This window comes from Gymnogyps californianus, chromosome 13 (genome assembly GCF_018139145.2).
Source record: "Gymnogyps californianus isolate 813 chromosome 13, ASM1813914v2, whole genome shotgun sequence".
NCBI classification, from domain to species: domain Eukaryota; kingdom Metazoa; phylum Chordata; class Aves; order Accipitriformes; family Cathartidae; genus Gymnogyps; species Gymnogyps californianus.
The window spans coordinates 17,206,499-17,232,152 of NC_059483.1; the positions used below are offsets into that span (position 1 = coordinate 17,206,499).

Sequence of the window (25,654 nt, forward strand, 5' to 3'; positions counted from 1 at the left end):
GCCCGGGACGCGGCGGAGCCGGAGCCGGAGCGGAACGGAGCCGAGCCGAGCGGAGCCATGACTCACCAGACCGGCATCCACGGTAAGCGGCGCCCGCCGAGCCGCTGCTCCCCTTCCCGCCCCTTCCCGCGGGGTGTCTGCAGCCCCCGCTGCCGTGCTGGGCTCGGCGGGGGTCGGACCCCCACCCCCCCGGGCTGGGCTGCTCCTCTGCACCCCCCTCGGGAGACAGCCAGCGAGGAAGCGCCCTGAGCATCCCCCGGCCCCGCCGCGGCAGCGATGATGGGGGCGATAAGATGAAGCTTCCCGAAGGAGCCGGCAGGTTTTCCTGCAAGTAGTCGGGGGGGGGGGGGGAGGGCACTGAGCCAGGCTCAGAGCACTTGGGTGCTCGTAGGAGGTGAAGGAGGGGGGGTCTGGCTCCGGGGATGCTGCCGGTGAGAGGCTCTCCTGCATCCTTTGTCTGGGCTGATGCTTAATAAACCGTCGTGACACCGCTCGTGAAGATGCCTTCTGCTGCGGCAGCACCTTAATCCACGCAGATCTGCTTCGCCGCAGCCCCACATCAGCCCCGGCCACATCTCCCCTCCCTGCGGTGATGCTCGGCCCCCAGCGCTGCGCCTCCTCCCAGGGGGATTGCAGAGAGCCTGAATAAATGCCTGCCTGACCGTTGCCGTTGCATCTGGGGGGAAGCTCCCCGCTTTCTCCAGTCGCTCCCTACAGGACCCAGCCAGCACCCTGAGATGATGGCTTTCACATTTATGGGTGCATTTGGTGTGTGACTGTGTGTCCTCACAGTATTTCCCTCCTGCTCCCCACCTGCTAACTCAATTAACAATATTAATCAGGAGTAGACGTGCTGCATAATTTATGTAACTGAATCGATATGCGAGCAGGGATGTGAGAGCAGCCGGCCCTGAAGCCCTGCTCCGCACCAGTCGGGTGCGAATCCGGCACCGCTGCGTGCCCCAGGAGGGGAGCTGGGACGTTGGCCTCGCAAATCCCTTCCTCACAGCCAGCACCTTTGTGCGAGGGTCTTGAATTTGTGGCTGCTGCTCCTTCGTGGCACGAGCATTCTTGTTCCTTGAGTGCATGGTCGAGAGCATCCTTCCCCTTCAGATGCTCCTGGAGGAGCTGTAGTTGAGAAGCAGTTAGCGATGGTGCTTAGATGTTTCTCCTGCTTTGCCTGGGAGTGCTGGTAGCTGATGACATTTGGGTTCACATTCGTTGCTGCTGGTTTAAGCTGAGGCCCTGAAGTTCAGGCTCTAGTTGAATGTTCCCTCTACTGTAAAAAAATAATAATAATTAAAAAAAAAAATCAGCAGGATGCACCCCAGCGCCCACCTGAACCCTCGGTGTGCCGGCCCTGCTCTGCAGAGCTCTCCCGTGGGGTTTGGTGCAGACGAGGCCTGTTGCGCTGCCTGCACTCCAAGAAGCTGCTGCCTGTTGCTCGCTGCCGTGCCCGTCCGCTCCTACGCTGCTGATGCCGTCCTCCCTGGCACCCCTGCGGCTGCCGGGGAGGGGGATGCGCTGGCTTGGCGAAGCCGATGAGCTGCTCTCTGAGAGCACCGACCTTCGCCGACCTTCATTGCCCGCCGCTTGGCAAACGCTGCTGGGACCAGCGCTGAGAGTCGCCGCGAGTTATCGTTGCCTGTAGGACGTAACGTGCCCTGTCAGCAGCGCTCTGGTGGAAAGGGGAAGGGACTCGGACTTCCCCCGAGGAGGTGCAGCCAGTGCAGGGTGGGGATAGACCCAGCGGCTCTGCCCAGGCAGCAGATCCCCAAGCTGGGGGTGGCGTAAAAACCTCCCCATGGTTATGAAAAATAACTTGCGTTGGGTGGTCTCGCTCTCGCAGCATCTTGGACATCTCTGGGTGGCTGAGCTCTCTGGGTCCTCTCCTCCATCCCCTGCTGTGCGGTCCCTCTTCCGGGAAGCGGCTGTTTCCTCTCTGAATGCAAATCTGCCCCACAACACCTGCGATGCTGAACTGGGGCACTCCGGGCGTTAAGGGAACGACCCCGGGGGGGTTTGGGGTGTTTCAGTCCTCCCCACCCTGGCACGGCAACCAAATTAATTCCTTTGCTTGGCAGAGAGCAGACTCGATATCAGATGAGGAGCAGCAATCCAGCTGCTACTTTCATCCCCTCTGCTGAGACGCTGAGGTCTGTTTGCCGAGGAGGAGGAGGGATTTTCCGCATCTTCCTGGTTTCTGGGGCCTTGTTATTTTTGTATGTGCGCATCGCTTTGTGTTTTCATTCCCGTTTCTCCCTGTTTGCAGGAAGGCATCTGCTCGCGGGGGAATTATGATCGAACTCGCCGGCTGGCTTAGGGGAGGTTGCGGGCAAGCTGGTGAGAGATTTTGGTTGACACTGTGCTAGATCAGTGTGAGAGCAGGGTGACGTGGTGACGGGGGAGCCCGTGAAGCAGCACCCCGCTGCGATGCTACTGAGTCATCCCAGCTTTTGGGGAGAAGCAGGTGGTCCCGGGGAGGGGGAGTGATGGCAGTGAAGAGCCACAGATTTGGGATGTTTAATCAGGGCTGAGCCTTTCACGCAGAGGCAAGAGGCTAATTATTATTTTTTTTAGGTATCCGTGGCAGCCCCCTCAAAGGTGCTGGCGAGAAAACCGGGCTGCCATGGAGACCGATGGGCTGGAGAGGCGGTTGGAAGCTGTCGAGGGTTGCTGTGGGCTTCTTGGGGCTGGAAACTTGCTTTTTAACTACAGCTGGGAGGACTGAATGAGTATTTTTGCAGTCCCTGTTCTGCCCTGAGCGGCATTAGATGGGGACAATATTCACTGAATTTAAAACCTTAGGAAGGCAATGCTGAACTGGGACTTTGATGCTGGTGGGAGGTCATCTGCTTTCAGCTGCTTCTGGGATCTCTTTCGTGACCTCTGGGTAGAGAAAAAAAGTCCCTTAAAGGGGATTTTTTTCATCTAGAAAGTAAAGAAATCAAATGCATGTTGTTTCTTCGAGCAAAAAATAGAGTTTGGTGCCTGCTCTTTCTGGGGGAGATGGCAAGACGTGGGAATGGGGAAGGACCTTCGCTCCCGTCCATGGTGGAGCCTCCGCTTTGCCGCAGGTGTGGATCTTGCATTGGGAAAGCATCTGGTAGGAATGGACGTTTGCTTCAGGAGAAGCATAACCGTGATGCACGCAGGCAGTAACGATGTGAGGTGGGAAAAAAGGAGCAGGAAGGGGGGACCCGACCCAGGAGCTGCTGGGTCTGCAAAGGTCTGCTTTGAAAGCAGCCGGCTTCCTGGCTCTTCAGCGAAAAGAAAGCCGGAGAAGAAGGAAGGAGCTTCCCTCCACATCCACCGCTTCCTCGGCCCCTCTCCTCCTGCCGTGCTGGGAGGCAGTGCTCGCTCCTGAGCTGCCTGGCCACCTGAATTTGGGGGCATCTTCGCGGCTGGCATGCCAAGGGTAACACCCTAACCAGGGACGTGTCACACCGTGCCATCAGCGGAGGAGGAGAAGGGATGGCTGGTTAATGGCCCCTGGTGTCCATGGGGGACAGAGGGCACCAGGCTGCTGCAAGGATGGTTTTGAGGAGCTGGTCCCTGCTTGTGAGCTCTTTTCTGAGGCCAGCACCCAAGTCGGAGGTTGATGCCCACTTAGGGCGATGGCCCGTATCGTAGTGGGTGGCATGTCAGGATGGCCAGAGTGGCAGCGTGGGTGGAAGACCAGACAAATGCCCTGAGATGTCAAACCCCTTGAAGTTAAGCACCTAAAGTGGCGTAGTAGAGGAAATCCCTCGGAAAGCATGCATCGAGAGGCTGTAAATGCAATGAGATCACTGCCAGGGTCTGTCCCTGGGTCCCTGTCCCCCCCGACCCCCAAACCAGTGCTCCCAGTTGTGGCTTTACTGGGCAGAGAAAAGGAACAGCGACCAGCAACTTCTGCAGGCAAAGCAAGACTGTGCATGCTGGCACCACCGCTTGGCTCCGGGACGCTGCGTTGCTGGCCGGATCTGACCGATGCTGCCCGCAGGGTGGGCACTGCCTACCCTTGGAGTGAGGAAAGGGCTGAATAACTCTGATGCGAGGCGCCAAAGTGGAGAAAAAATGGGTCTCGGGCACGCACATGGAAAATCGAGTGTGGAGAAGCAAACGGCTGGCGTCAGCCGAGTGGCTGAAAGCCTCCGGGCAGGATTTGCAATACAGACCAGGAGTTGCGTGAAATCCTGCAGGATACGGCCCAGCCCCACAGAAAATTGGGAGAAGAGCTTTGTTTGTGTCCTGTCTTGCTCAGATATTTTTTCCGCCTCCCCTTCTTTCTATTTTCTTCTGACATCTGTAGCTTTTTCCCAGAGAAAAGATTCCCTGCAAGGACATATTTTTTTTTTTTCCGTGGTGAGAAATAAAATCCTCTTAGCACTTAAACTGGCCAGCCATGTCCGTCAGCAGAAAAGCTCTCTGCAGCAAGTGGGTTGAGCAGGCGCTGCGTGACGGAGTTACACTGAGATAGACTGAAAAGGAGGAATTTTAGCAGCAGCAACAGCTATTTTGTGCCTGTTGCAGTTGTGCCCTTTCCTGGACGCCCTGGCAGGAGCTGGGCAGAGCTGCCTGTGCAGGGAAAGCGTGGGTGGTGCAGGTGTAACCGTGTTTTATCCATCGGCATCTCAACTACTGTCTGGCCAAGCATCCCTGGAGCTTGAACAAGTTTTGCCCAGGTCTGTGGCTGGATTTTTGGCTGAGTTTCCCTGTTGCATCCCAGGCACACTGTGCCCTGGACGGTGAAAGGGAAGCAGCCACTTGGAGTCGCATAGACTTGAAGATTATGTCCAGGGAATGAAAGATTGATGGCCAGAGGCTCGGGTTTCCCGTCGGGAGGGCAAGGTGACTCAATGTATTGAGAGAGGCATCTGTTTCAGGGAGCATGTATTATTGATCTGGGAGCTGGGCGCTGTCATTGGGATGGGGGGGGGATTGGGAAGGGTCGAATAAGCAAAAACCTGTTGCTCCCCCAACAAGGGAGCGAGAGGATGGAGGAGGGAAAGGTGCGGGGGAGGCAGTGTGGCTGTCGCCTCCATCCCCATCCCCGCGGGGCTTCCCCGGGGGTTGCGGCAGGTGGCTGCGCTGGCACCCTGGCATCCCCAGGGAGAGACCGGCCTGTTGCTGTGGCTACGGCTGTCATCACTGCATGGTGCCTCTGTCTCCCTCTGGCCTCATTACAGCCTGGCTCTGCTCAGATAAGCTAAATGGGGCTGTAAGCATCGAAAAAAGGCTCGGCTTTGGCAACGGCTTTTGTGGCGGGGTGGTACCCACACGCACCGTCTCGCTGCTCCATCTCGCAGCGTTTTCAGGCAAGTGTGAAGCTTCAAGCCTGGCACTGAAATCTCCCAGGGACTGATCCAAATGGCCGCATCCCAGGGCAGGGCAGCTGCCTGCTCTGGCTGCAAACAGCACGTCCGTTCAGTAGGTGCAAGGATCTGGCTGCCCCGCTGGTCCCTGAGGCCTGGGGTCTTCAGGCGTTGGTCCGCGCCTGCTTGATGCTGCTGAGAGGGGAGGCACCACCGTGCCTTCCCACCACGAGCTCCTCTTCTCCTCTGGCAGCTTGGTCAGGGCCACCTGAAGGCCACCGCTGGCCAAACCGTCACCTCCCTGCCACGCCGCGGGCTGCCCAGCCTGGGTGCCCTGGTGTCGACGGCCAGCTCTGCTCAGCCCTCCATCCCAGTGGCAGGTGCTGCTGGGCAGGGAGGTTTTGTGGTGCGAGGGGACCTGGGACACACTGTTAGCAGGCTGCTAAATGTGGGTGGCTCGTGAACAGGGGACAACTCATCTGCAGCCTGCGAACAGGTGGGAGAGGGAGGTGCTGCACGACTTGGTGGCTGGAGGCGATTTTTGGGCTGTCATGGGAGGGTGGCTGAGGAGGCACGGGTGCTTGTGCCTGCCGTGTCTGCCAGGAGGGTTGACAGCAGGGCTGCCTTGTAGAAAGGCCAGAAGGTTCCTCAAGATGCCACCGAGCTCACCCTGCCTCAAAGCAGGAGGGTTTCTGGAAGTTTTTTGGGGCAGGGATGGAGGCATGGTGTCCTTCCCAGGATTTGGTCACACTCATCACGAGATTTCCCAAATGCTGAGGTGGGACCTGATGTTTCTGGCTGGAAAACCAGTACAAGTTGTTCATTGTTTTTCTTTCCTCTGGGCCGACCAGCCCTGGTTCCTTCAGTTGCTCATGCATGCTGTGCCTTCTGGCACAGGTGCCGTCCATCCTGTGCCTTGCTCCTTGCACGATGCGGAGCCTGGACATGCTGTTCGAGCTGTGCCTGCAGCCTTGTCAGCACCAAATGACGTGGTCATGCTCTTGTTCATGCCTTCACGAATCACTTTGCCTGCAACAACATGAAGCGATTAACCTGAACTTGGCTTGCAACCCACCTCTCTTCTCTGGAGCTGCTGGACCCTGCCCTGCGTCGGTGTAGGTGGTCCTTCTCCTAGTTACGGTACTTTGCTTCCTATTGAGTTTCATCCTATTTCTTTTTTTCCCAACCCATTTCTCCAGTCTCCTGAGAGAATGGTGAATTCTTCTCCAGCACGTGCTTGCATTTCTTTTAGCTTCCCACCTTACAGCTGCAGGAAGCGCTGTTGCAGTTGCCAGAAGTGTTCATGGAAATGTGGACTAAACCTGGATGCACCACAGGTCCCCAGGAGACCTTGCTCGATCCAACCTCTGATACCTCACAGAGTGAATTATCCATGCAGCTTTGTGCCCAAGCCATAGAGGTTCACCACCGAGGTGTTTGCCAAGCTGGCTTCTGACACTTGGAGACACTTAGAAAGCTGAGCTGAGACCCCTGAAGCCCACAGGTCTGTGGCTCTGCTGGAGGAAGCTAGGTTGACCTCATGCAACTTTGTCTCGGTAGATCCCCACTGGCTCTAGCCCAGCTTGGGTTTGTTTCTGGATTATTTGTTCCAGGATTTTCCAGGAACCCATGTCTAGAGGTGAGTTGGGCGTGCAGGTGCCCCTCCAGTCCTCTGCGCCGTCGCTCTTCCCTTTCCCTGATTTTTGTGGTTTCCCCACACGTGGGTTTTTCAGCCCTTGAGTTGGGTCCTCTTTTCAGCCATCTTGGAAAAAAAAAAAAAAAAAAGAAAAAGGAAATTTTTTTTGATCCATAAAGTAGACATGGAGACTTCCCGGCAGGGAGATGCCTCGGGGCAGAGGTACTGCTCGCCTCCATCTCCAGGGTAAGGTCTCCTCCCTGCCTTTCTTCCAGAGTCGGCTGTGGACTTTTATATTAGTATTTCAGGCACGCGAGCCATCTTGTCGAGTCTGCTGCGCCAATTAAGTCATAAGCATGCCGTAATGAAGCAGTTGCTGAGCTCATGCTGAAAACCTTCACTAGCTTATTCCTCTCCCTCCTCGCTGGCTCTTGGCTCTGTGTCGCGAGAGACAGAAGGGGACGTCAAAGACACCCCGGTGATTTTTTTATTTACATGAAAATTGCTTTTTTATTTTGTTTTTTATTTCAGCAGAATTAAAGCTTGGAAGCCCGCTCTGAGGTTTTTTTGAAAGCTTTGCCACTGTCTCCTCTGGAGAGCATCTCCTTCCTTGGCAGACCTTGTGGTATTTCCCATCGTGCGCTCGGCTTCTCCGGCAGCATCTGTGCTTTTCCCCATCCCCTTAAACCCCTCTGTACCTACACAGGTCCCAGCACTTGGCTGTCACTTGTCCATCACTCAACTGTCAATCATCCCAGCTGTCTATTCAATACTTCTGGGCATTCCTAGCATTTCCAGGTGGGCCGGGGGGTTGCATTTGCCCAGACTCCTGATTTTTCCAGACCCCCGCGTGCCCTTGGGCTCTGGGAAGGATGGGGTCAGGCTGGAGGGATTTGCAAGCCAGTTAGCGCTGCAGAACTTTCCTATTTCTCCCCCAAAGTTGATACTTGGAAACATCCAAGACCGATGTTATTCTCTCCTGTGTTGGGGGTGTAATAGGAATTGGTGAAGCTTAATGCTTATTAGGAGCTTTTGTCTCCTGCACGACGTTTCCTGGGTGTATAAACGTCTCTTTTTCTCCTTCTTTTCCGCCTCGTGTGTTTGCAATAACCACAGATGCTGCTGGAGGAAAACAGCCGCCCTCAGCAGGGAAAGGGGCTAAAAATATCGGAGCATCCTTAGGTGGGAATGGCGTGAGCGGGCTGAGCTCCCAGCCGGCGCTGGGAGACGGTGAAAGTCTGTGCTGGGAACTGGGAGAGCCATGTGCCTCGATGCTGACGGAGGGAGAAGGACGGGTTGCTCGTGGTGGGATTACCGCAGCAAACCTTCTGTGTGTCCCCTAAAATGCCATTAGGGACTGATGTGCCTTTGCTGGGGTGTCTGTGTGCCTGTTCCCGCGGGGTCCTGCTGGGGTGGCAGCTCTGGGTTTGTATGGGAGCGGTGCTGTTTGCAGAGTACCAGCCTGGGAGCTCTTCCTCATTTGTGCCTCTTCTCTCTGCGGGGGGAGAAACCATCCGGACCTCTGATCAGGGCAGGCTTTGAGCTGATGGGGCAGATGCATCTCAGATGTATCACTTGGGGGGGACAGGCAGGAGTTCCCTGGGGGCTCCCCAGGACATCCCTGTCCACCTCTCTGCCTGCATCATCGTCAGCGTTTGTGTGTGGGGATAAATCCGTGCCCGCTCCTTCTCCCTCGGGGTGGGGGGAGCTGCGGGCAGTGCCCCAGCCTGGGGTCTGCCTCCAGGGGACAGAGGGCACCGGCATGGGACAGAGTCAGTGGCCCCCTGTGTCCCTTGGATAGGTGATGAGTAACGTCAAGGCTCCCGCCATGGCGATGCTGGGGGGCTGCGCCGAAGGGTGGTACCCGCTGCTGGTGGGACTGAAGCGGAATGGATACGGCGCTTGCCGGCAGGGGATGGCGTGTCCAGCCACCGCACCTTTCTGGCTGATGTAGGGATGGCTTTCTTTGTGAAGTGCCTTGACTGTGGATGCTCTCAGGCTCCGGGGACCAAAGCAGGGCTCCTTCCTGCTGCGGGCTGCTCCAGCACGGTGATCAGTAATGGGCAGGCGGTGCGGCAAAGCGCTGGCAGCGGGGAGCTGCTGACGGCAACTCTGAGCACGAATTCTGGCATGGACTAAGAGGCATCTGCCCAGCTCTCTAATCTTTGCAACGCCAGTTTCTTTAGTGTTTCTAACAAGCGCAGAGCTGCCTGTGGCTTTGAACTCACAGGGCTCCCTTGGCTGCACGGCCGCATCCAGGAAGGGGCTCAGGCGTGTAATCGAAGGGCTTCAGGGGGAGTCGAGCTGGGAGATGCTGGGCACTCCCTGGGTTGGGAGATGCTCCTTGTCGGGGGACTCAGCCCCTCCAAGCCGCGTCTCTTGGGTGTTGCCTTCGCACGTGGCATGTCCCGGGTGGGACAGGGAGCTTTGTGCCGGTGATACTTTCAGGATGGGCAGATTAAGCCCCCAACACTGGCTGTGGGCTGCCCCTCCAACATCTGCTGCTCGCTGTTGCCTCCTGGTAGGATGCCGAAGACCGGTTGCTGGTGCTTAGTGCTCGGGGAGGGGGGATGAGGAGGAAGGTGGCTCCCCAAAACGCTTCCCAAAAGCCTTCTGCAACCAAAGTTCCACCAGCTCTGGAGCAAAACCCCAGGGCCGTTGCCTTTCCCTTCTCCAGGGGCTCAGCTTCAAACCAGCGCCTCCAGTCTGGAATCGTGCTGGTACCCAGCCGCCTCAGGAGCAGCATCACTGCTGCGTGTCACGAGCCCAGGACGTCACAGCCTGTTGGGACATCTTCCAGCCACCCCCCATATGCAAACCCTGCCGCTCTGTAAAGCGAATAAACTTGTCACTTGAGCTCTCTCTGCCTGCACCAGCCATACCGTCGTCTAAATTTGGGTGATTATGTTCACCCAGGCCAAGTATCAAGTTCTCTTGATCACATGTGCTCCCAGCTGCTATTTAACTCTGACGCCTCAGGGAGACGCAGCATTTTGCTCCCAGCTGTTTGGGTTTTGTATTATTATTTTTATTACCGTTTTTTTGGCACCAGAGATTTTTTTTTTTTTAATTTTTAAATTTCTATCCTGCCAAGTTGCTCCCTTCCCCGGCCGATCGCCGAGCAGCCCTGCTTTGACTGCTAAATCTGATCACGATGTTTCTGGTTCTTTCAGCCACCACGGAATTAAGGGACTTTTTTGCCAAAGCCCGAAACGGTTCAGTTCGGCTCATCAAGGTCGTCATCGAGGACGGTAAGTCCCGTTTTTAAGTGCTTTGATTTAAGCCATGTCGGTTCTCTGTTTCACCTCTCCTCCTTTCCTCTTCGCCGCTGCGGTGCCTGCTCGTGTTTTTGGAAACCCCAAGGAAAATGCTGCTGGGCCTCCCTGGCACACGGCAGCCCGGACCTGAAATACAAGCCCAAAATTTGGATGTGCTGGTGCGCAGCTATTGGAGCCCCGGGGCGGAGCAGCAACTTTGCTGGCGGACCGACACCGGTGTCCGGGATCGGTGCTGGGCTCTGGGGGGCTTTTGCTGCTGCTGCTGTGTTGAATTATATTATGGGAGCCCTGCGAGAAGCTACTGTGGGTGCCGTGGGACCTTGGTCGGGGGCGATATGCAGCACCTTCCTCCTTGGACGTGGCATCCCACGCCAGGCAAGGAGATGCTCAGGGCAGGGGTGGGCAGGGGGTTGCTCCTTGGCGCGGGGCTCAGCACGGGGCCCCGATTGCATCCCACAAGGGATGCTACACTCTGAAACCCATCCTGTCCCAGCCCCTGCTCCTGTGCGTGGGGCTGCCCCTAGCCCAGTTTGCAGGCTGTCACTGACCTGCCCGTGTTTGTCCCATGGAAAGATGCCTTTGGGTGGCCTCTACATCTATAAACACGCGAGCGGAGCAAAGCACTGATTGAACGTCCCAGCGGGGAGCCTCCGTGGTGTAGGTTTTCCATCACCTCGGCCTCATACAATTGCATATGAATGACTTGTTTCTCACGGCAGTGGGGATGTTAATGCCCTACCAAGCTGCCGTCACCACCTCCCTCGGGTAGGCCACCAGGACCACACTGCAAACGCCGAGGTGGACGTGGTCATAAGGAGCCCGTGCCAGCCTTCGGAGGGGCTGCGAAGCCCCGTTTGGAAGAGCGGCGCACCTTGAAACGTGGGACACATCAGCGGGGCCACCGCAAGGTTCGGTGGTGTTGGCTTTGTCCTCAGCAAGGTCCCCATGTGTTGGGATGTGACATCTGCGATGTTTCTTCGGAGCATCTTTGACAACAATTTTGCTCTCTTGGCTCCTTTTGCTTTTAAAAAGTGGGAATCGGGTTTGCGTTAGGATAAGTCACGGATGCTCCTAAGCCTGGACTTAGGGTGCTAGGGCTTGTGCCACTAGCTTTGGGTTGTGGCCAGTGACACCAGCGAGGGAGACTTTTTACCATCAGTGGAAACCATGTCCCACCATCTCTGCTTGGGCTGAATGGGATATATTTATCTGTCCAATGTGTCATCGTCAGCGGCTGCTTCATGGGCCAACCTTGCTTGACAGTGCTTTGGGCTTCACAGTCTGGCTCTCCCACCCTGCCAGCTCCTTTCCCCTGGCCTGGACCAGCCACGGGCAGCTCTGGAGGAGCTTGGGTGTCTGCAGAAGCTTCTGAGATGTGGCGGAGCCTGAGGCTCCTGTGGGTGGGCAGGTGGAAGGAGGAGAGCCAGGAGCACCTCTGTGCCGAAGGGCTTGGTCTGCTGGGGACAAGGTGGTGGTGGTCCCACCAGCCTGGCTCAGGGACCTCCTGTCTGCCTGCCCGTGTGACTTGGGACAAGGTGCTTGGCCTCTCTGGGTCACCACTCTTCTGTAACACAGAGGACATCAGCCTGCTGCTACCCACCAGAGAAGGACCTTTGGGCAGTAATGAGTGGCCAGGTAGATGTCACAGCTGGACAGACGGACTCAAGCATGCTGACCCTGGAAGGGACGTGTCCTGAGCTGGCTGGGGAGGACATGCCAGTTGCCCTGCCTGCACAGGGGATGTGGAAGAGGAGCTTCCAGCTCTGCTTGATGGCTTGCAGAGGACCTTCTGCCCTACAGGGCATCTTGGGGCATTTCGGAGCAGGCAATAGCGGGTGGAAGGAGTGAAAGATGGTTCAGGGAGCCTTATGGTGGATGCTCTGTGTCCGGGCATCCCCAGGACAGCTGCTATGGCTGAGCAACCCTTTGGGAGCTCTTTGAGCTGATGTTGCCCTTGGGGGCCTGCCGGGAGAAGCCGAGGTTGGGTGGAGGTGGAGTGGGGGGAGCAGGTTGTGCACCAAGGCTCGGCAACAGTTTCCTGGCCTTGTGGTCCAACGTGGTTTTAGATGATGCTCTACTCCTCGCTGTCAGCAGGTTCCTGGACAAGGTTGGCTTTGTGGACTTCCCTGTTGGGTGCGTTTCTTTGCATGTAGGTGATGTTGTACACTGAGCTTTGCAGACTCACGGCTCCTGCGCTGTCCCCCCGCGGCGCCTGCCACAGCTGCAGGCAGGGCTGCCTTGTACGGGCATTTCGGAGCAAGGCAGCCTGCCTGCAGCTGAGTGCTGGGGGCACCTCGAGGGCCAGAAATGCTCCCAGCTGTACTTTTTCCAGCAGCAGCGCCGTGCAGAAATGGAGCCTGAAATAGCCGCTGCTGACGATGATGCTTTACTGAAGGGCGGTTGCTCCGGGTCTCCCTTTCCCAATGCTTCCCGGGGAGGAAAACTTGGCCCTGAACGGGTTGAGCTGAACTGTGAAGAGCCCGATGGCAGGGAGGGGAATAAGCGGCTCCTCCAGCCCAGGGGAAAGCTGGAGGCTGCTGGCTCACAGCGGCACGGCTGGGGTCTGGCTTGGGCACAGCCCGGGAATAGCCTGGAGTGACTCGGCACCGATTGCCTCATGCATGAGGTGTCGGGATGTTTGGCAGACGGAAACAGCCGCGAGCTGCCACTGGGTTTGGCCGGGCAAAATTCCTTGTAGTCTCTTTGGGATCCCAGGTCTTCGCGATGCACAAATCCATTTGCAGGGCTTTATGTTTATTTTAGGGGTACATTGAATATTTTACACTTCTCTTTTTCCAAACAGGTAGTTTTGCTGAAGGTAAAGTATTTTCAGCACCCTTTTTCTCTGCTGTCCTTGTTACTGTACCGGTAGCACGTGCCCCTTGTGCGCAAATAATTATGGGTTCAGCGTGCGATGGCAGATGCTGTGGCGGGGCGGCGCTGGGCAGGGAAGGGCTACGCCGCTCTCGGTGGGGGAATGCCCTGCTCAGATGGAAAAGGGGGATGAGAGTAATTCATCCCAAGTCCTTTATTCCTCAGCTGCTTTCCTTAAAAGCTTTCCTGCCATGAGATTCAGAGCTGCTGAGCTGGATGGCAGGGAGAGCATTAGAAAAGCAACCAAAGCCAAGGGGCTTTCTGGCTTCCGACGAGCAGTGGGGCCATGGGCAGAGGTCCAGGCAGGGCGCATGCCAGGCTGAGCATCCCCTCGAGTGCCAACTGCCCAAGGCCCCAACTCATTTTGCTTTGGCACCTCCGGATTTTCCTACATCTTGTTCTGAGTCCCAACATCTCTCCTGAGACCTTTCTGCATCTAAAATGGAATAAAAATATAGGTTGTTTTCCGGCAGCCTACACTGATAGTCTCCAGTGCCATTGCTTTTCCATCCAGCCATCCCAAAGCTTGGTTTGACCCTCACAGGGAGGTTTTTCATGTTCATATGACGCCTGCACCAGTGTTTAAATCCCAGCCAAGTGCTGTCCAGCTCACGGGCCTCCCAGCCCCACCGCCGCTTGCGTAGCAGCTGAAAAAAAGACCCTCCAGACAGTTGAGATGCAACCACGTGTGTGAAGTATGTAGATCGCTTCCAGAGGCTCGGGTTTTCCTGGCAGCATGGTCCCCCCCAGGCTGGGGTCTCTGGGACATCCCTGGTCCCCACGGACACGGGCTTTGGGTATTAGCTCTGAATTTGATCCCTCTGAGGTTATGAGGAATCTGATGAGAGCAGCTTGGGCTCATCGTCCCGGCTTTTGCTGTGGGACCTTTATTTTTCTCAGCGCCACAAATCTAGATGATTCCTTGTGTCCCTGGCGAGGTCTTCTAGTGCCCCTAGAGCTTGCCCAGGTGGGATGGAGGAGGTCTCGTGTTCCCCTGTGAGCAAGGAGGGATGGTTGGGGACTACACTGCTGGAGGGAGCAGAGCAGAAGGAGGCTATGGATGGTCACCAGTGAGGAGACCACGTGAGGGGAGGAGATGGTTGGACAGGAGGCAGTGGGATGCTGGCAGAAAACCAGCCCCTCCACGGTGGCCACAGCCCCGACGGCATCCCACGGTGGGGTCACCAGTGAGGGTGTACACTCCTGCACATGGTTCAAGACCTTAATTTGGTTTTCTGCAGAACGGCATTGTTGTCAGTGCTGGAGCCACGGCAAGCCCTTAGACGAGTCGCCTCGTGGTCCTGCAAGGTGAGCTAAGCCTTGCCTTCAGCTAACACCACCTTTTCTGTCTTCTCCTTCCAGAACAGCTCATGCTGGGAGCCCACAAAGAGCTGTCCCGGCGCTGGGACGCCGACTATGATGCCTTCGTGCTGCCCTTGCTGGACGAGCAGCAGCCGTGCTACGTGCTGTACCGCCTGGACAGCCAGAACGCCCAGGGCTATGAGTGGCTCTTCATCTCCTGGTCCCCCGACAGCTCCCCGGTGAGCACCGCGCCGGGCTGTGACACCCCAGCGTGCGGACACAGAGGTGCTCTGGGAGGTGGAGACAGAGGGTGGAGATGATGCTGGCCAAGCTGACTTTGTGCTGGGGCTGAGGAGGCGCGTTCTACACCCTCCATTGCCGTGCCTGGGTTAAGAAGTGGAGACTGCTTTGGGGATGGGGGAATTTTTTAAGACCCGGTAAGATACACTGGGACTGCACCTCTGTCCTCTTTGCAGCACTGCGTGAGGAGGTGGAGGGTCTGGGATGCAGGGATGGGAGCGGTATGGACCACAGGGCCAGGATGGAGACATCCCACTGTGGCTCTGGCCAAAAGCATCGCTGGGAAGAGCTGGTGCTAGCACCGACTCGCCTGGCCATGCGTCCAGCCTGGCCCTGCTCCACTCGAGGGCTGACACAGAGCGGCTGCTGGCCCATCTCTGGGCCGGCTCCAAAATCAGTCTTAAAAAGAGCCAGGCAGGCTGGCTCCTTCAGAGCCGCTTGTGGCCGGGCCAGCATTGACACCTGCTGGGCTGGCTTATGGGGCTGGGGACGGCGTCGGAGAGCGGGCGCAAAAGGGCCGGTTGGAGCGGGGCTGGTTTAGAGGATTTCAGTGGTACCGCTTGGAAAATGCCATCTTGCTGAGCACACCTCCGTAACAGGCTTTCAGCGGGACCCAGATTTACTGCCGTGTTAACACATGTGCTTGTCACATATATATGTGTGTGTATACGTATATATAAATTTTTTTATATGATCTATATGCTGTAGAGGTTTACTGCCATGTTAATATGTGCATGTCATATGCATATAAATATATATATTTGTTATATACATAATATTTATACTGTTATGTATATACATATTACATACATATATAAACATATGTATAAACATACATATATTTATATACATATGACATCTGTTACATACATAACAAATATATGTTGTTATTATTACATATAACACACATCTATAAAAAAGACCCTCTGCAGTTTGTTGAGATGTATCTAACAAATATATATTATTATATATATACACACATATATGTATACACGTACATATACACACATATATACAATTATAATAACATAATATAAAATATATGTAGTTTTATATGTGCGTATACATGTGTGTACATGTACATATACACACATATACACATGCACATACACAATTATAATAAAATTATGTATATTATTTTATATGTGTGTATACACATACATGTGTACATGTACATATACATGTGTGTATATATAATAATAATAGATACTTTTAATATATATCTCTCAAAAAGCTGTGGAGGGTCTTATTGCAAGGACAGTGCACCAAAGAGCGCTTGCGAAAGCTCTTCCCTGGGTTTTGCAGAAGAACGATGCAAAAGAAGTGCCAAAAGGCAAAAGTCCCTTTTAGGCGACTCCGGTGCTGCTTGCGCCTCCGCTTACCCAGGTGGGGGTGAGCAGTGATGCGCTGGAGCTCAGGGATGGGAAAGCAAAGCACAGAATAAGCTGGCAGATGGCGGGCAGCGCTTAGCGAGGCTGCGCTGTGCGCGGGCGGTCCTGGAAATAGCGCTGATGGGTTTTCCTGGCTGCTCCCTACCCGGAGATGCGGCGGTTAGAAATCAGCCTGAGCTGGAAACTAGGTGGTCGCTCGCAGGGAGGGCTGAGGTTTGCGGAGCCGGTGGTGGGACGGTGACTGCAAGCATCAGGCACCTCTCGCGCAGAGGTGCTGCTCTCCGGTCCTGCCGTGCAGGATGCTCCTCTCTGAACGCGCTTGCCGCCTCCCTCCTTGCGCAGGTCCGGCTGAAGATGCTGTACGCCGCCACCAGAGCGACGGTGAAGAAGGAGTTTGGCGGGGGGCACATAAAGGACGAGATGTTTGGAACGGTGAAGGTATGGTGATGGTTCCTGGAGCTTCAGGAGCCTACCCCAGGCTCGGTGCCGAAGCCAAGCGGGACGTGGGGTGCTGGTGTTTGGGGGGGGGACAGCACGGAGGTTTGTCCCCCACACTGCTTTAGTCTCCCTGGTGGCTGCTGCCACTTTCTCATGCCTGCACGGCTGCGGTCAGTCTGTGATGGAGACCGTGGAAGAGGTGGGAGGAAGGCTCAGAAGACATCCAGAGCTTTACTCTGAGCGGGAAAAGAAGCGCCAGGCGGTGGCAGTGTCACTCCAGCAGCGAGAGCTGCTGCCGCACCAGGGTCATCCGGCTGCGCTTCCCCGGCAGCGCTTGGCGGGAGGTTTCTCCTTCTCTTCCATGGGCGTTTCGCGGAGGGAGCTGTACAGCCAGGGCCTCCCGGGCATCAGACACCCCCCCCCCCCGGGGGCTTCTGGTGCCGATGGGAGCCAGGGAGCATCCCCAGCGGCTGCCCTCCTGCTCCGATGCCCCTCTCTGCTGCTCCCGGGCCGTGGTCTCTGCCTTTCCCTCTCGCTTTCGTGCTCGCGAGCTCTGTTAATCAGCCAGAGGAGCCACACTGCTGCAGGCATGGGTGTCTGGGGAGGGGCAGGGTGGTCTGAATGGGCATGGGCGGTCACGGGCACTGTTTAAAATCGAGCGCGGGATTTGCACAGAGGCATCCAAGAGCGCTGCTCAGGTTGATCCTCCTGGTAAGGAGAGAGCCCGAGACCCACTGGGTTGCTCAGACGCAGCCTCAAGACTAGAGGTGCATCCAGCCCCAGAGCGATAACCACCCCCTGATGCTTCCCACCGTCCCTGTCCCTCTGTCTGCAGGAGGACGTGTCCCTGAGCGGTTACCAAAAGCACGTGTCCTCCTGCTCTGCCCCGGCCCCGCTGACTGCAGCCGAGCAGGAGCTCCAGCAGATCCGCATCAACGAGGTGGGTGTCTGGCGGTCCGGGAGAAGGAGCCTGAGACCCTCGGGGTACACAGGGATGCGGGATGCAGGGATGTGTTTGCTGCCAGAGGTGTGGGAGCGAGCATCCAGCTAAAAGGAATGGCTCATTTTTACTGCGCTCTCTTGTACCTCTGCAGTTTAACCCATTCCTGCCCTTGCCGAGGTGAACCGAGCATCCTCATGGTCAAATTGGTGGTGTAAAGAGGAATTTACAGACCTTTTTTTTTTTTTTTTTCCCCCCCTGCTAGGACATGAGCTCAGAGCTCCATTTCGCTCGCTGTAATTGGCAGTCAGAAGACGGTTTGAGGCTGAAAGCTGGCAGCAGTCTCTAACCTCTAGATATTGGGGCAAAAGCCAGAGCTGAGTCTGAATTCACAGGGGAGGCAGGAAGAATTCAGGCTTATCTTTGGGCTGCAGCAGCCTCTTTTCCCATACTCTTCCTCTGTGGCTATAAATACAAGGGATGCTGTCCCAAGAAATACAGATAGATCTCAGCCTAAATTTGGAGGCTTGTGTGCTGGAAAAAGATGTGGAAATGGCACGGGGTAGGGTTGGGGGCAGACAAGGCTGTAACACCATCATCTCCCTGCCGGCATCTCGCGGCACTCGAGGAGGCCAACCTCCGTGGTGCTGTGAAACGCCGAGGCAGGGGAGGGGATCGGCTCACTGGGTGGGAAGACCACCTGGAAGCAGGATTTTGTTGAGGTGGGAGGATTTCACTTGGATGCCATGGAAAACCTTCATCTCTAGAGGAGCATCCCTTTCTCTTCCGCCTGTGCTGGGGCTGGATCAGGGGTGGATCAGGACATGCGTGGGAGACGTGAAGCCAATCAGCCTGATGGCGTTAATGGCAAAGACGAGGCAGGAGGCTTCCACCTGCCAAAGCAGGTCTGGGGGCGGCAGAGCTGAGGGGCGTTTGGGAGATGCCACCAAGGGGTGGTCTCCACCGCGTGGGTCTTGGTGTGGTTGTCCCAGCTCCCAGCCTGGAGGGGCTGGGCAGGATTTGTGCAGGAGGATCCAAGGTGATGCCCACACTTGGAGAAGAGAGAGGTGGATGCTCATGGTGGCTCTGTGGCTTGTTTGGCACCTTCGGGTGTCTGTGCCATTGCCCTGGCTGGCCAGTGCTGCAGGATTAAGTAGTTTTAGGGGGTTTTTTTGGGCTGTGTCTTGCAGGGTCAAGTGCCCAGGTAAGTGGTGCTCATGGTGCTTGTTTTCCAGTTGATCTGTTGTGCTCTGCTTCCCACCCTCGCCTTTGCGAGACACAGCTCCCAGGTGAAGGTGCTGCTGCCGTTTGGTTTGGTTGGGGGTTGTTTTAAAGGTACACTGTCCCCTGTGTCAGCCCGGGCCACGGGGAGCAGTCACCAGCATTTAGAAAGAGAGGAAAATGGATATATTTTTGCCTGTGGATTTAAAGGTGGGAAGCAGCCAAGCGCTGGGTGTGCTGAAGGGTGTCCGTGTTGGTGCGGGGGCTGCGCCCGCTTGGCCCCAGACACGGAGTGGGAGGCGGTGGGACATACGGCTCGGGTGCTCGGTGCCACACTCACCTCCCCGGGGCAGGGAAACTCACGACTCTCAGTAAATGCAGCTTGAAGCAAGTTTCCAGAGCCACGCAAAGCAGAGGGCTTTGATCGAGAGGGGCTGTTTGGGAGCAGCTCTCTAACCTGTAGCCCCCTGCTGGTACAGCGATGCCTCCAGCCTTGCACATTGCCTACAGGCTTACAGGGTCCTTGCATGTGTGTGCACGTTGTGCACAGGCTGTGGGGTTTCTGCATGCGTGTGCACGTTGCAGTTTCATTTTGGGGAGCAGATGCAGCACATAGGAGCGAGCAGTCAGGGCCAGCAGCGACCTGGGAAGCAGCCCCTGGGCTGCCCCGACCTCTTCTGCCTATCTGCCCGTACCCTCACTAGCAGTTCACGACCCTGCGCGTCCCCCTGGGTTCAACCAATCCGTTAGGATTTTGGAAGTGACAAAAGGGACATTGTTTCTTTAAGTTGCCAGCTTGCAAGTGCTTTGCTGTGCCCCTCGCCTGGAGCTGCTGCTCTCCTCTCCTCTAATGCTGTTGATGCACGACCCTCCAAGACGCCAACCAGATTTGCAGTCTTCACCTTGAAGGTGGCTGCATTTCTGGGCCAGCAGCAGCTCCCTGGGATCCTCCTCGACCACTGAGTGCGGAGAAGAGGTGGGAGGGGAGGGACAGCAGCAAAGCAGGAGGGAAGAAGGTGATGGCCGCATGGCAGTGTCTTCAGGGCCAGCACAGCAGCCTTTTACACGAGATAGGAAGGACTCAGGTTTGCACGTCCCCCAGGAGGGTGCCCAGCCTTTGGTAAAGCAGGTTTTAGGCTGCATGAGCCAAGCTTCCCCTGTGGTTTGAGGATTGCATGGACAGAGGCAATGTCGTGAGCTACTCTCCTTCTTGATAGCTGGGTGGGAGCTCACAAAAAATTGCCACTTGCTTTATATATATATATATTTTTTTTTTTTTTTTTTTTTTTTTAAATAGCTGGAAAATGCGTCGCCAGCTTTACTGAGCTGGAAGTTGTCAGCAGACCGTGGGCTAAGAAATGGCTTTGAATTTGGCATTGAGCTGCCTTAACACCCACAAGTGGGAAGTCTTTCTAGAAGCATCGCAGGCTCAGAAACACAGAGGGGAGCCCGGCGTCTCACATCGGTGGGGCCGTGGGGGAGAGGAAGGCAGCTTTGGAGCTGGGGGATGAGGCAGAAGAATTAAGGGGAACTAAAGGTGGCCATGCCATTGCAGCGTGTAAGGGGGTGTCATTTGTAGCTGCCCCACAGTGTTGGTGGGTGGGTAGAGCAGAGGCTTCGCCAGAACCGCCCCCATGAAGGTTTCACCATAAGACAGAGAAATGCTCGTTAGCCAAGGTCAGCACCATGTCAGCAATGAGGAAAGAGGGGGAAAAAACTAACCTAAAGAAAAGGAGATAAAATAACCCCCCAGCCAAGCCTGCTGCCAGCAAGGCTGGGGCTGGGGGGACGGGATGCGGCACATGCTCGGCTGTCCCACGCACAACTCCCGGGCTGTGCCCTGGGGAGTGTTTCCGTGAGCCAGTTTTCAATGTTTTTGAAAAGGGAAGGAGTAGAAAATACAGAGGTATATGGGGGAGTTGACGTTGCTAGGACAACTTTCCACCTCTTGGGATTTTTGGACTTTAGCATGCTTCGTGTCACAGCTTGAGGTCTCTCTGGTCCTGCTATAACCCCCCAGCCTCCTTGCATTTACAGGGGAGAAAGACGAGAATCTGGAGGTGTTGGCAGTGGTAATGTCCTCGCACCGCACCTCTCCACAGGGTGGGACCAGGCGAGCTTGTGTGCGTCCTCTGAATCCCTGTGCGCTTGCCCTCGGGCCCTTGCTGGTGCCACGGCACCTGCTGTAGGACAGCAGAGCTTGGAGGTCAGCCGGACCTCTTGCCCACCTGGCACCAGATGACCCTTGAGCAATTATTTCCCAAGAGCTGTGCATTGACACCTTGTTCATCCTCCAGGATGCTTGGCACGGATAGAGGCTTGGGCATTTTTTTCCCCCCAAACCTTTAGTATACGCTATTTGGCAGAGGATAGCCCAAAATCTATTGCTGCGACTTCTGGAACTCTTCCAGACCCTGGGTTGGGGCCACCCTGGCTGGGGAGCCGGCAGGAGATGGGGCAGGGACGGGCTCTGCGTGGGGACGTTGGCAGAGATGCTGCGTGCGGGGCTGCTAGGTCTCGGGGCTGGGTCTCTCCCTCCTGCTCCTCCCCAGCGCTGATGTCTCCCATGTCATTTTTTGCTGCTTTCCCTGCCCGCGCTGCCAGGACCTGCCTTCCCTGGCCTCCAGCAGAGAGATGGTATGCCTCCATCCTCCCAGCATGTCCGTGTGTCTCCCACGCCTTCTCGTTTCACACGAGACCCCCCCTCCGTCCCTGCGTGGGGTGCCGTTGACCGTGTGTCTCCTCTCCCCATGCTCACAGGATTCCTGTTCCCAGGACTCGAGCACCGAGATGGTAGGCTGCTCTGCCCGCTTGATGCCCGGTTTTTCCTTCTCCCAGTGCTGTTTTTGTGCATGCTCTGCTCCAGGCACCCAGGTCCATCATCTCCCTGGGGTGCGGGTGTCGCGTGGGGCTGCTGAAACAAAGGGCAGCCTTGTAACGAGATCCGCTTTGGTGCTGCCGAACTGGTTTTGAGGTGTGAGCTAAAACTCCTGTGTTTCTCTTGGCATGCCTTGATTTTTCTTCCTTTTCTCTATCAGGGGGAGGGAAAAGAAGAAAAAAAGAAAAAGGCTGGACTGTCTTTATCCAAAATCCCCCAAACTGATCCCAAAGGAAAGGGACTTGGGCTCACTGCAGAGCACCTGGGTTAGCGTTGCTGGACTGTTTAGCCGGGGTGGGGGGTCTTGAGGTGGGGTGGGCTCCTCCGCCGTCGGGGTGACACCGTCTCCCTGTATTCTGTGGCAGATGGTGGGGGGCTGTTGCTGCTGCCCATCGCTGGTAGAGTACCCTGGCCCCGAGGAGGTATGCCGTGCCTGCCGCGTCCTGCCCCCCCTCCTTCCCCACTGCCAGCTCACAGCACCCTCTGGTCCCGGTCAGGGACCCCCCATTCTGGCTGGCTGGAGGCACCTGGGGCGATGCGATGTCTTTGCAATCTCTTTCTCTACCCTCTTTGAAGTGGGGTTCAGTCTCCTGGAGTAGGGGGTTTGCTTGGGATACGGGTGGCAGCCTCTGCCTTGCAGGGGTTGCGGGGAAAACAGTGGCTGGGATCTTTCCAAGCTGTGGATCTCCAATTCCCCAGCTCCAGCATCAGAGGGAACGCCTGTCTGCTGCAGTTAAATCCACTGAGGAGGGGCTTGCCCTCCCTGCCGGTGGGGACCCGTGCAGCTGAACGTTGTGATTTTGGGGCTCCCCCCATCACCTGCAGGTTGCGGTCAGAGATGATCGGAGACAGACAGGCGCCAGCATTGGTCACAGCATCCCTGCCAGGGACTCACTGGGAAACATCAGTTTTGAGCTGGTCTTTGCTGGGAGTGAAGCGGTGGGGCATGGGGGTGCATGGCTGGGGCCGGGTGATCTCCCGGAGCGGCGGTACAGTGACAAGCATCGCCGCCCCGAGCCTGGCTGACTTTCGGTGGTTTAATGCCACGGTTCCCATGAGCCAGGTGTCAGGCGGCTCCTTGGATGACAAGCCTTTTGCCACAGCACCGGCCAGTTTTCCTTTCTCTCCCTTCCCCACCCTTTGCCGGTCTCTGCCCTGACGCTTGGGCTGGTCTCCATCCCCAGGTGAAGACGGAGATCAGCGTGGAGAGCAAGCACCAGACCCTACAGGGCCTGGCCTTCCCCCTGCAGTTGGATGCTCAGCAAGCCATCCAGGCACTCAAGCAGAAGAAAATCAACTACATCCAGCTGGTAGGTCCCTCGCGCAGCTCCCCCGCACCCCGCTCCCCCGGCCTCTTGCTGCCGCCTCTCACTCCCATCCGCTCCCCTATCCCCTCTGTCCTTCAGAAGCTGGATCTGGAGCGGGAGACCATCGACCTGGTGCACACGAGCCCCACGGAGATCGCCGACCTGCCCAAGAGGGTCCCCCAGGACTCGGCTCGCTACCATTTCTTCCTGTACAAGCACTCACACGAGGGAGACTACCTGGAGTCTGTCGGTGAGTGCCCCGGCACTGGGGGAGGCTCGTGAGAGCTTATGCCGGTCCCCGCTCTCCCTGGACCGTCCTTGCATGGGGAGCAAGCGGGGATGGGGATGGTGCGGCAGGGAACCTTGAGTCGGTTCCTGCTTGCCATCCTCCTGTGGTGGGTGCTGGCAAGTCTTTTGGTGCCAAAAGAAGCTGCCACGCGCAGTGCAGGGCTCTCCGGGTGCTGCCATGGAGGATTTGTGCGGCCATTGTGTTGCAGGCGTACCAGAGCCAGGGGAGATTTGGGGAGGGGTGATGGATGGGATGGCTTGCCTTCTGTTGCTGAGTAGGCTGGGACTCTTGGGGCTGGAAAGGCCATGACCAGGGTGGGATGTGGCTGCCCAGTGCTCCCTGGCCACAAGCCTTGGCAGCGCTGCAAGCCCCGCTCTCTTCTTGCAGTCTTTATCTACTCCATGCCTGGGTACAAATGCAGCATCAAGGAGCGCATGCTCTACTCCAGCTGCAAGAGCCGGTTGCTGGACACCGTGGAGCAGGAATTTTGCCTGGAGATAGCCAAGAAGGTAAGTGCAAGCCCACCCAGAGGTGATGGAGTAGAGACCCATGCTGGGCATCTGCAAGGGACTGTGCCGCAGCCCTGGTCCAGCCCCACTGGTGGGCTCGGGGGAGTTGGGTGCCCCAAAGGTGGGTGTCAAGACCCCAGGGAGCTGCTAACCCCACCTTGCCGCTCCCGGGCGCAGATCGAGATCGACGATGGAGCCGAGCTGACGGCGGAGTTCCTCTACGAGGAGGTGCACCCCAAGCAGCATGCCTTCAAGCAGGCCTTCGCCAAGCCCAAGGGGCCTGTGGGGAAACGGGGACAGAAGCGGCTGATCAAGGGGCCGGGCGAGAACGGCGAGGACAGTTAGATCCCACAGGACCGGGCGGTGAACGGACAGCATCCCCGCGGCGCTTCCCGGCTTCTTCTCCGCTGACCTGGGGATCTTTCCTTCCATCTCAGCCTTTTTTTTTCCCCCCCTTCTTTTTTCCTCTTTCATTCCTTTTTTAAACATCAGGATGGCTTGTTGCACCTGGGGGCAGAGCGACGGGGAGGGTTCAGGGTTGTCGGTGTTTCTTTTCCCCGCGTCCTTGTGCAAGCCCCGGGGCCGCTGGCGGAGGATGGGAGCAGCAGGGCCGTGTCCCCCAGCCTTGCTCCTGTCCCCCCGGGGTCACAGCCGCTGCTCTCGGTGTCCCCTGGGTGACTGAAGGACACGCTCGCCTGCAAGCTGCTCTATGCAAAGGGAAGGGGATGGCATTGGGGATTCCTGTTTGAAAAGAGAAAATGCTTCTTTCCCTGCTCCCCCAGCCCCCAGATTTTGCTCCCCTGTCCCACTCTTGGTGTGCACGGCCCCTCTGCCCCAGGCCTGGAGCGATCCTGCACCCCCTCAGGGTGCGGGCAGGACCCCTCCCCATGGGGTGGGCTTTGCTGGCAGGAGTTTGTCCCTGAGGGGAGCCAGCCAGCGGGAGGTGAGAGGTCCCCCCTGAGTCCTGAGCTCAGCCTGGCCCTGGAGAAAGGTCATTCTGCCTTTGGGTGATGTTTGCATCCCCTTTTTGACCCCCCCCAATAAGGCTTTTCCCCTCGGAGGGAGCTTTTACAGCCCTGACTCAGCCCCATCCCTGTCTAGGATGGGAGCTGGGGGGACCCTGAGCCCTGGTCCCTGCCCTCTGCATGCCCCAGCCCCCACAGTCACCCACCAGGTTTGCTGTCGGCTCTCTGGTCTGGGGCAGGCTCATGTCTTAAAAATCACATGGGCTACCCCAAATCCTCGTGCGGGGAAGCATGACAGCCCCTACGTGCTCCCCCCGGCGACATCCCCAGCCACCAAGGGCCGTCATCAGCTCCAAGGGCTGAGCTTGGCACTGTGAGTTAGGCTTCACTGGGGGTTTGGGGGGAGAGTGCCTTGCTGCTGGGTACCAGCGAGGGCTCGAGAGCCACCCGCCTCCCTGGGAAGATGGAAACGGGGTCAGTGAAACCTGCCCTCTGCTTTCCTGCTGTGGCGGTGAACGTGCCGACGTTGCCTTGACCTCGGCGAAGCAGGCGGTGGGAGGGTTGAAGCTGGGGGGAGCAGAGCACACTGTACTGAACGCTGTATTTTCTAAAGAATAAAGTATTTTTAAAACAGTCTGATGCTCTTTGGAGGTCCCCTGGGTTCCCCAGGTTTGGGCATTTAGGAGCTGCGGGCACTGGAGCTGCAAAGCAAATTGCTGGGACATCGGTAGCTGGGAGCCAGCAACCATCACAGCCTGCCTGCTGTGGCCACATCCAGCCCTCACCACCCCCAAGGACATTTACACTTTAATCCAGGATCTGGGACAACCCTTTAATGTCCGGCAGAGGTTTTAATGCTGGACCTCTCCAGCGATGCCCGGAGGTAGAGCTGGCTGCGGGAGGTGGCATCCCTGCTCAGCCCAGCTTGCCTTTATTTAAGGGCTGGTGATGATTTTGCAAGACTGCGATGGCACTGCCTGGGGCTGTTCCCTTGGCTGGGGTGAATTCCTGTGTGATGATGGGGAGGGA

The 25,654-nt window shown here is 56.9% G+C and overlaps 1 protein-coding gene across 1 annotated transcript; it reads left to right on the top strand.

Annotated features, from left to right (window-relative positions):
- The first annotated feature begins 28 nt into the window (after positions 1 to 28).
- Positions 29 to 25,221, top strand: TWF2 (twinfilin actin binding protein 2). Its single transcript, XM_050904560.1, has 9 exons — positions 29 to 82; positions 10,107 to 10,184; positions 14,448 to 14,626; positions 16,421 to 16,516; positions 17,352 to 17,456; positions 22,740 to 22,865; positions 22,962 to 23,112; positions 23,539 to 23,660; positions 23,838 to 25,221. Exons 1-9 carry the CDS (start codon positions 58 to 60, stop codon positions 24,003 to 24,005), a joined length of 1,050 nt encoding a protein of 349 aa, XP_050760517.1. The 5' UTR covers positions 29 to 57; the 3' UTR covers positions 24,006 to 25,221.
- The last annotated feature ends 433 nt before the right edge of the window (positions 25,222 to 25,654 follow it).

Coding starts and splice junctions, on each gene's coding strand:
- TWF2 (XM_050904560.1), top strand. CDS start 58: ATGACTCACCAGACCGGCATCCACG. Junction 10,185..14,447: donor CAAGGTCGTCATCGAGGACG/GTAAGTCCCGTT, acceptor TTCTCCTTCCAG/AACAGCTCATGCTGGGAGCC. Junction 16,517..17,351: donor AGATGTTTGGAACGGTGAAG/GTATGGTGATGG, acceptor CTCTGTCTGCAG/GAGGACGTGTCCCTGAGCGG.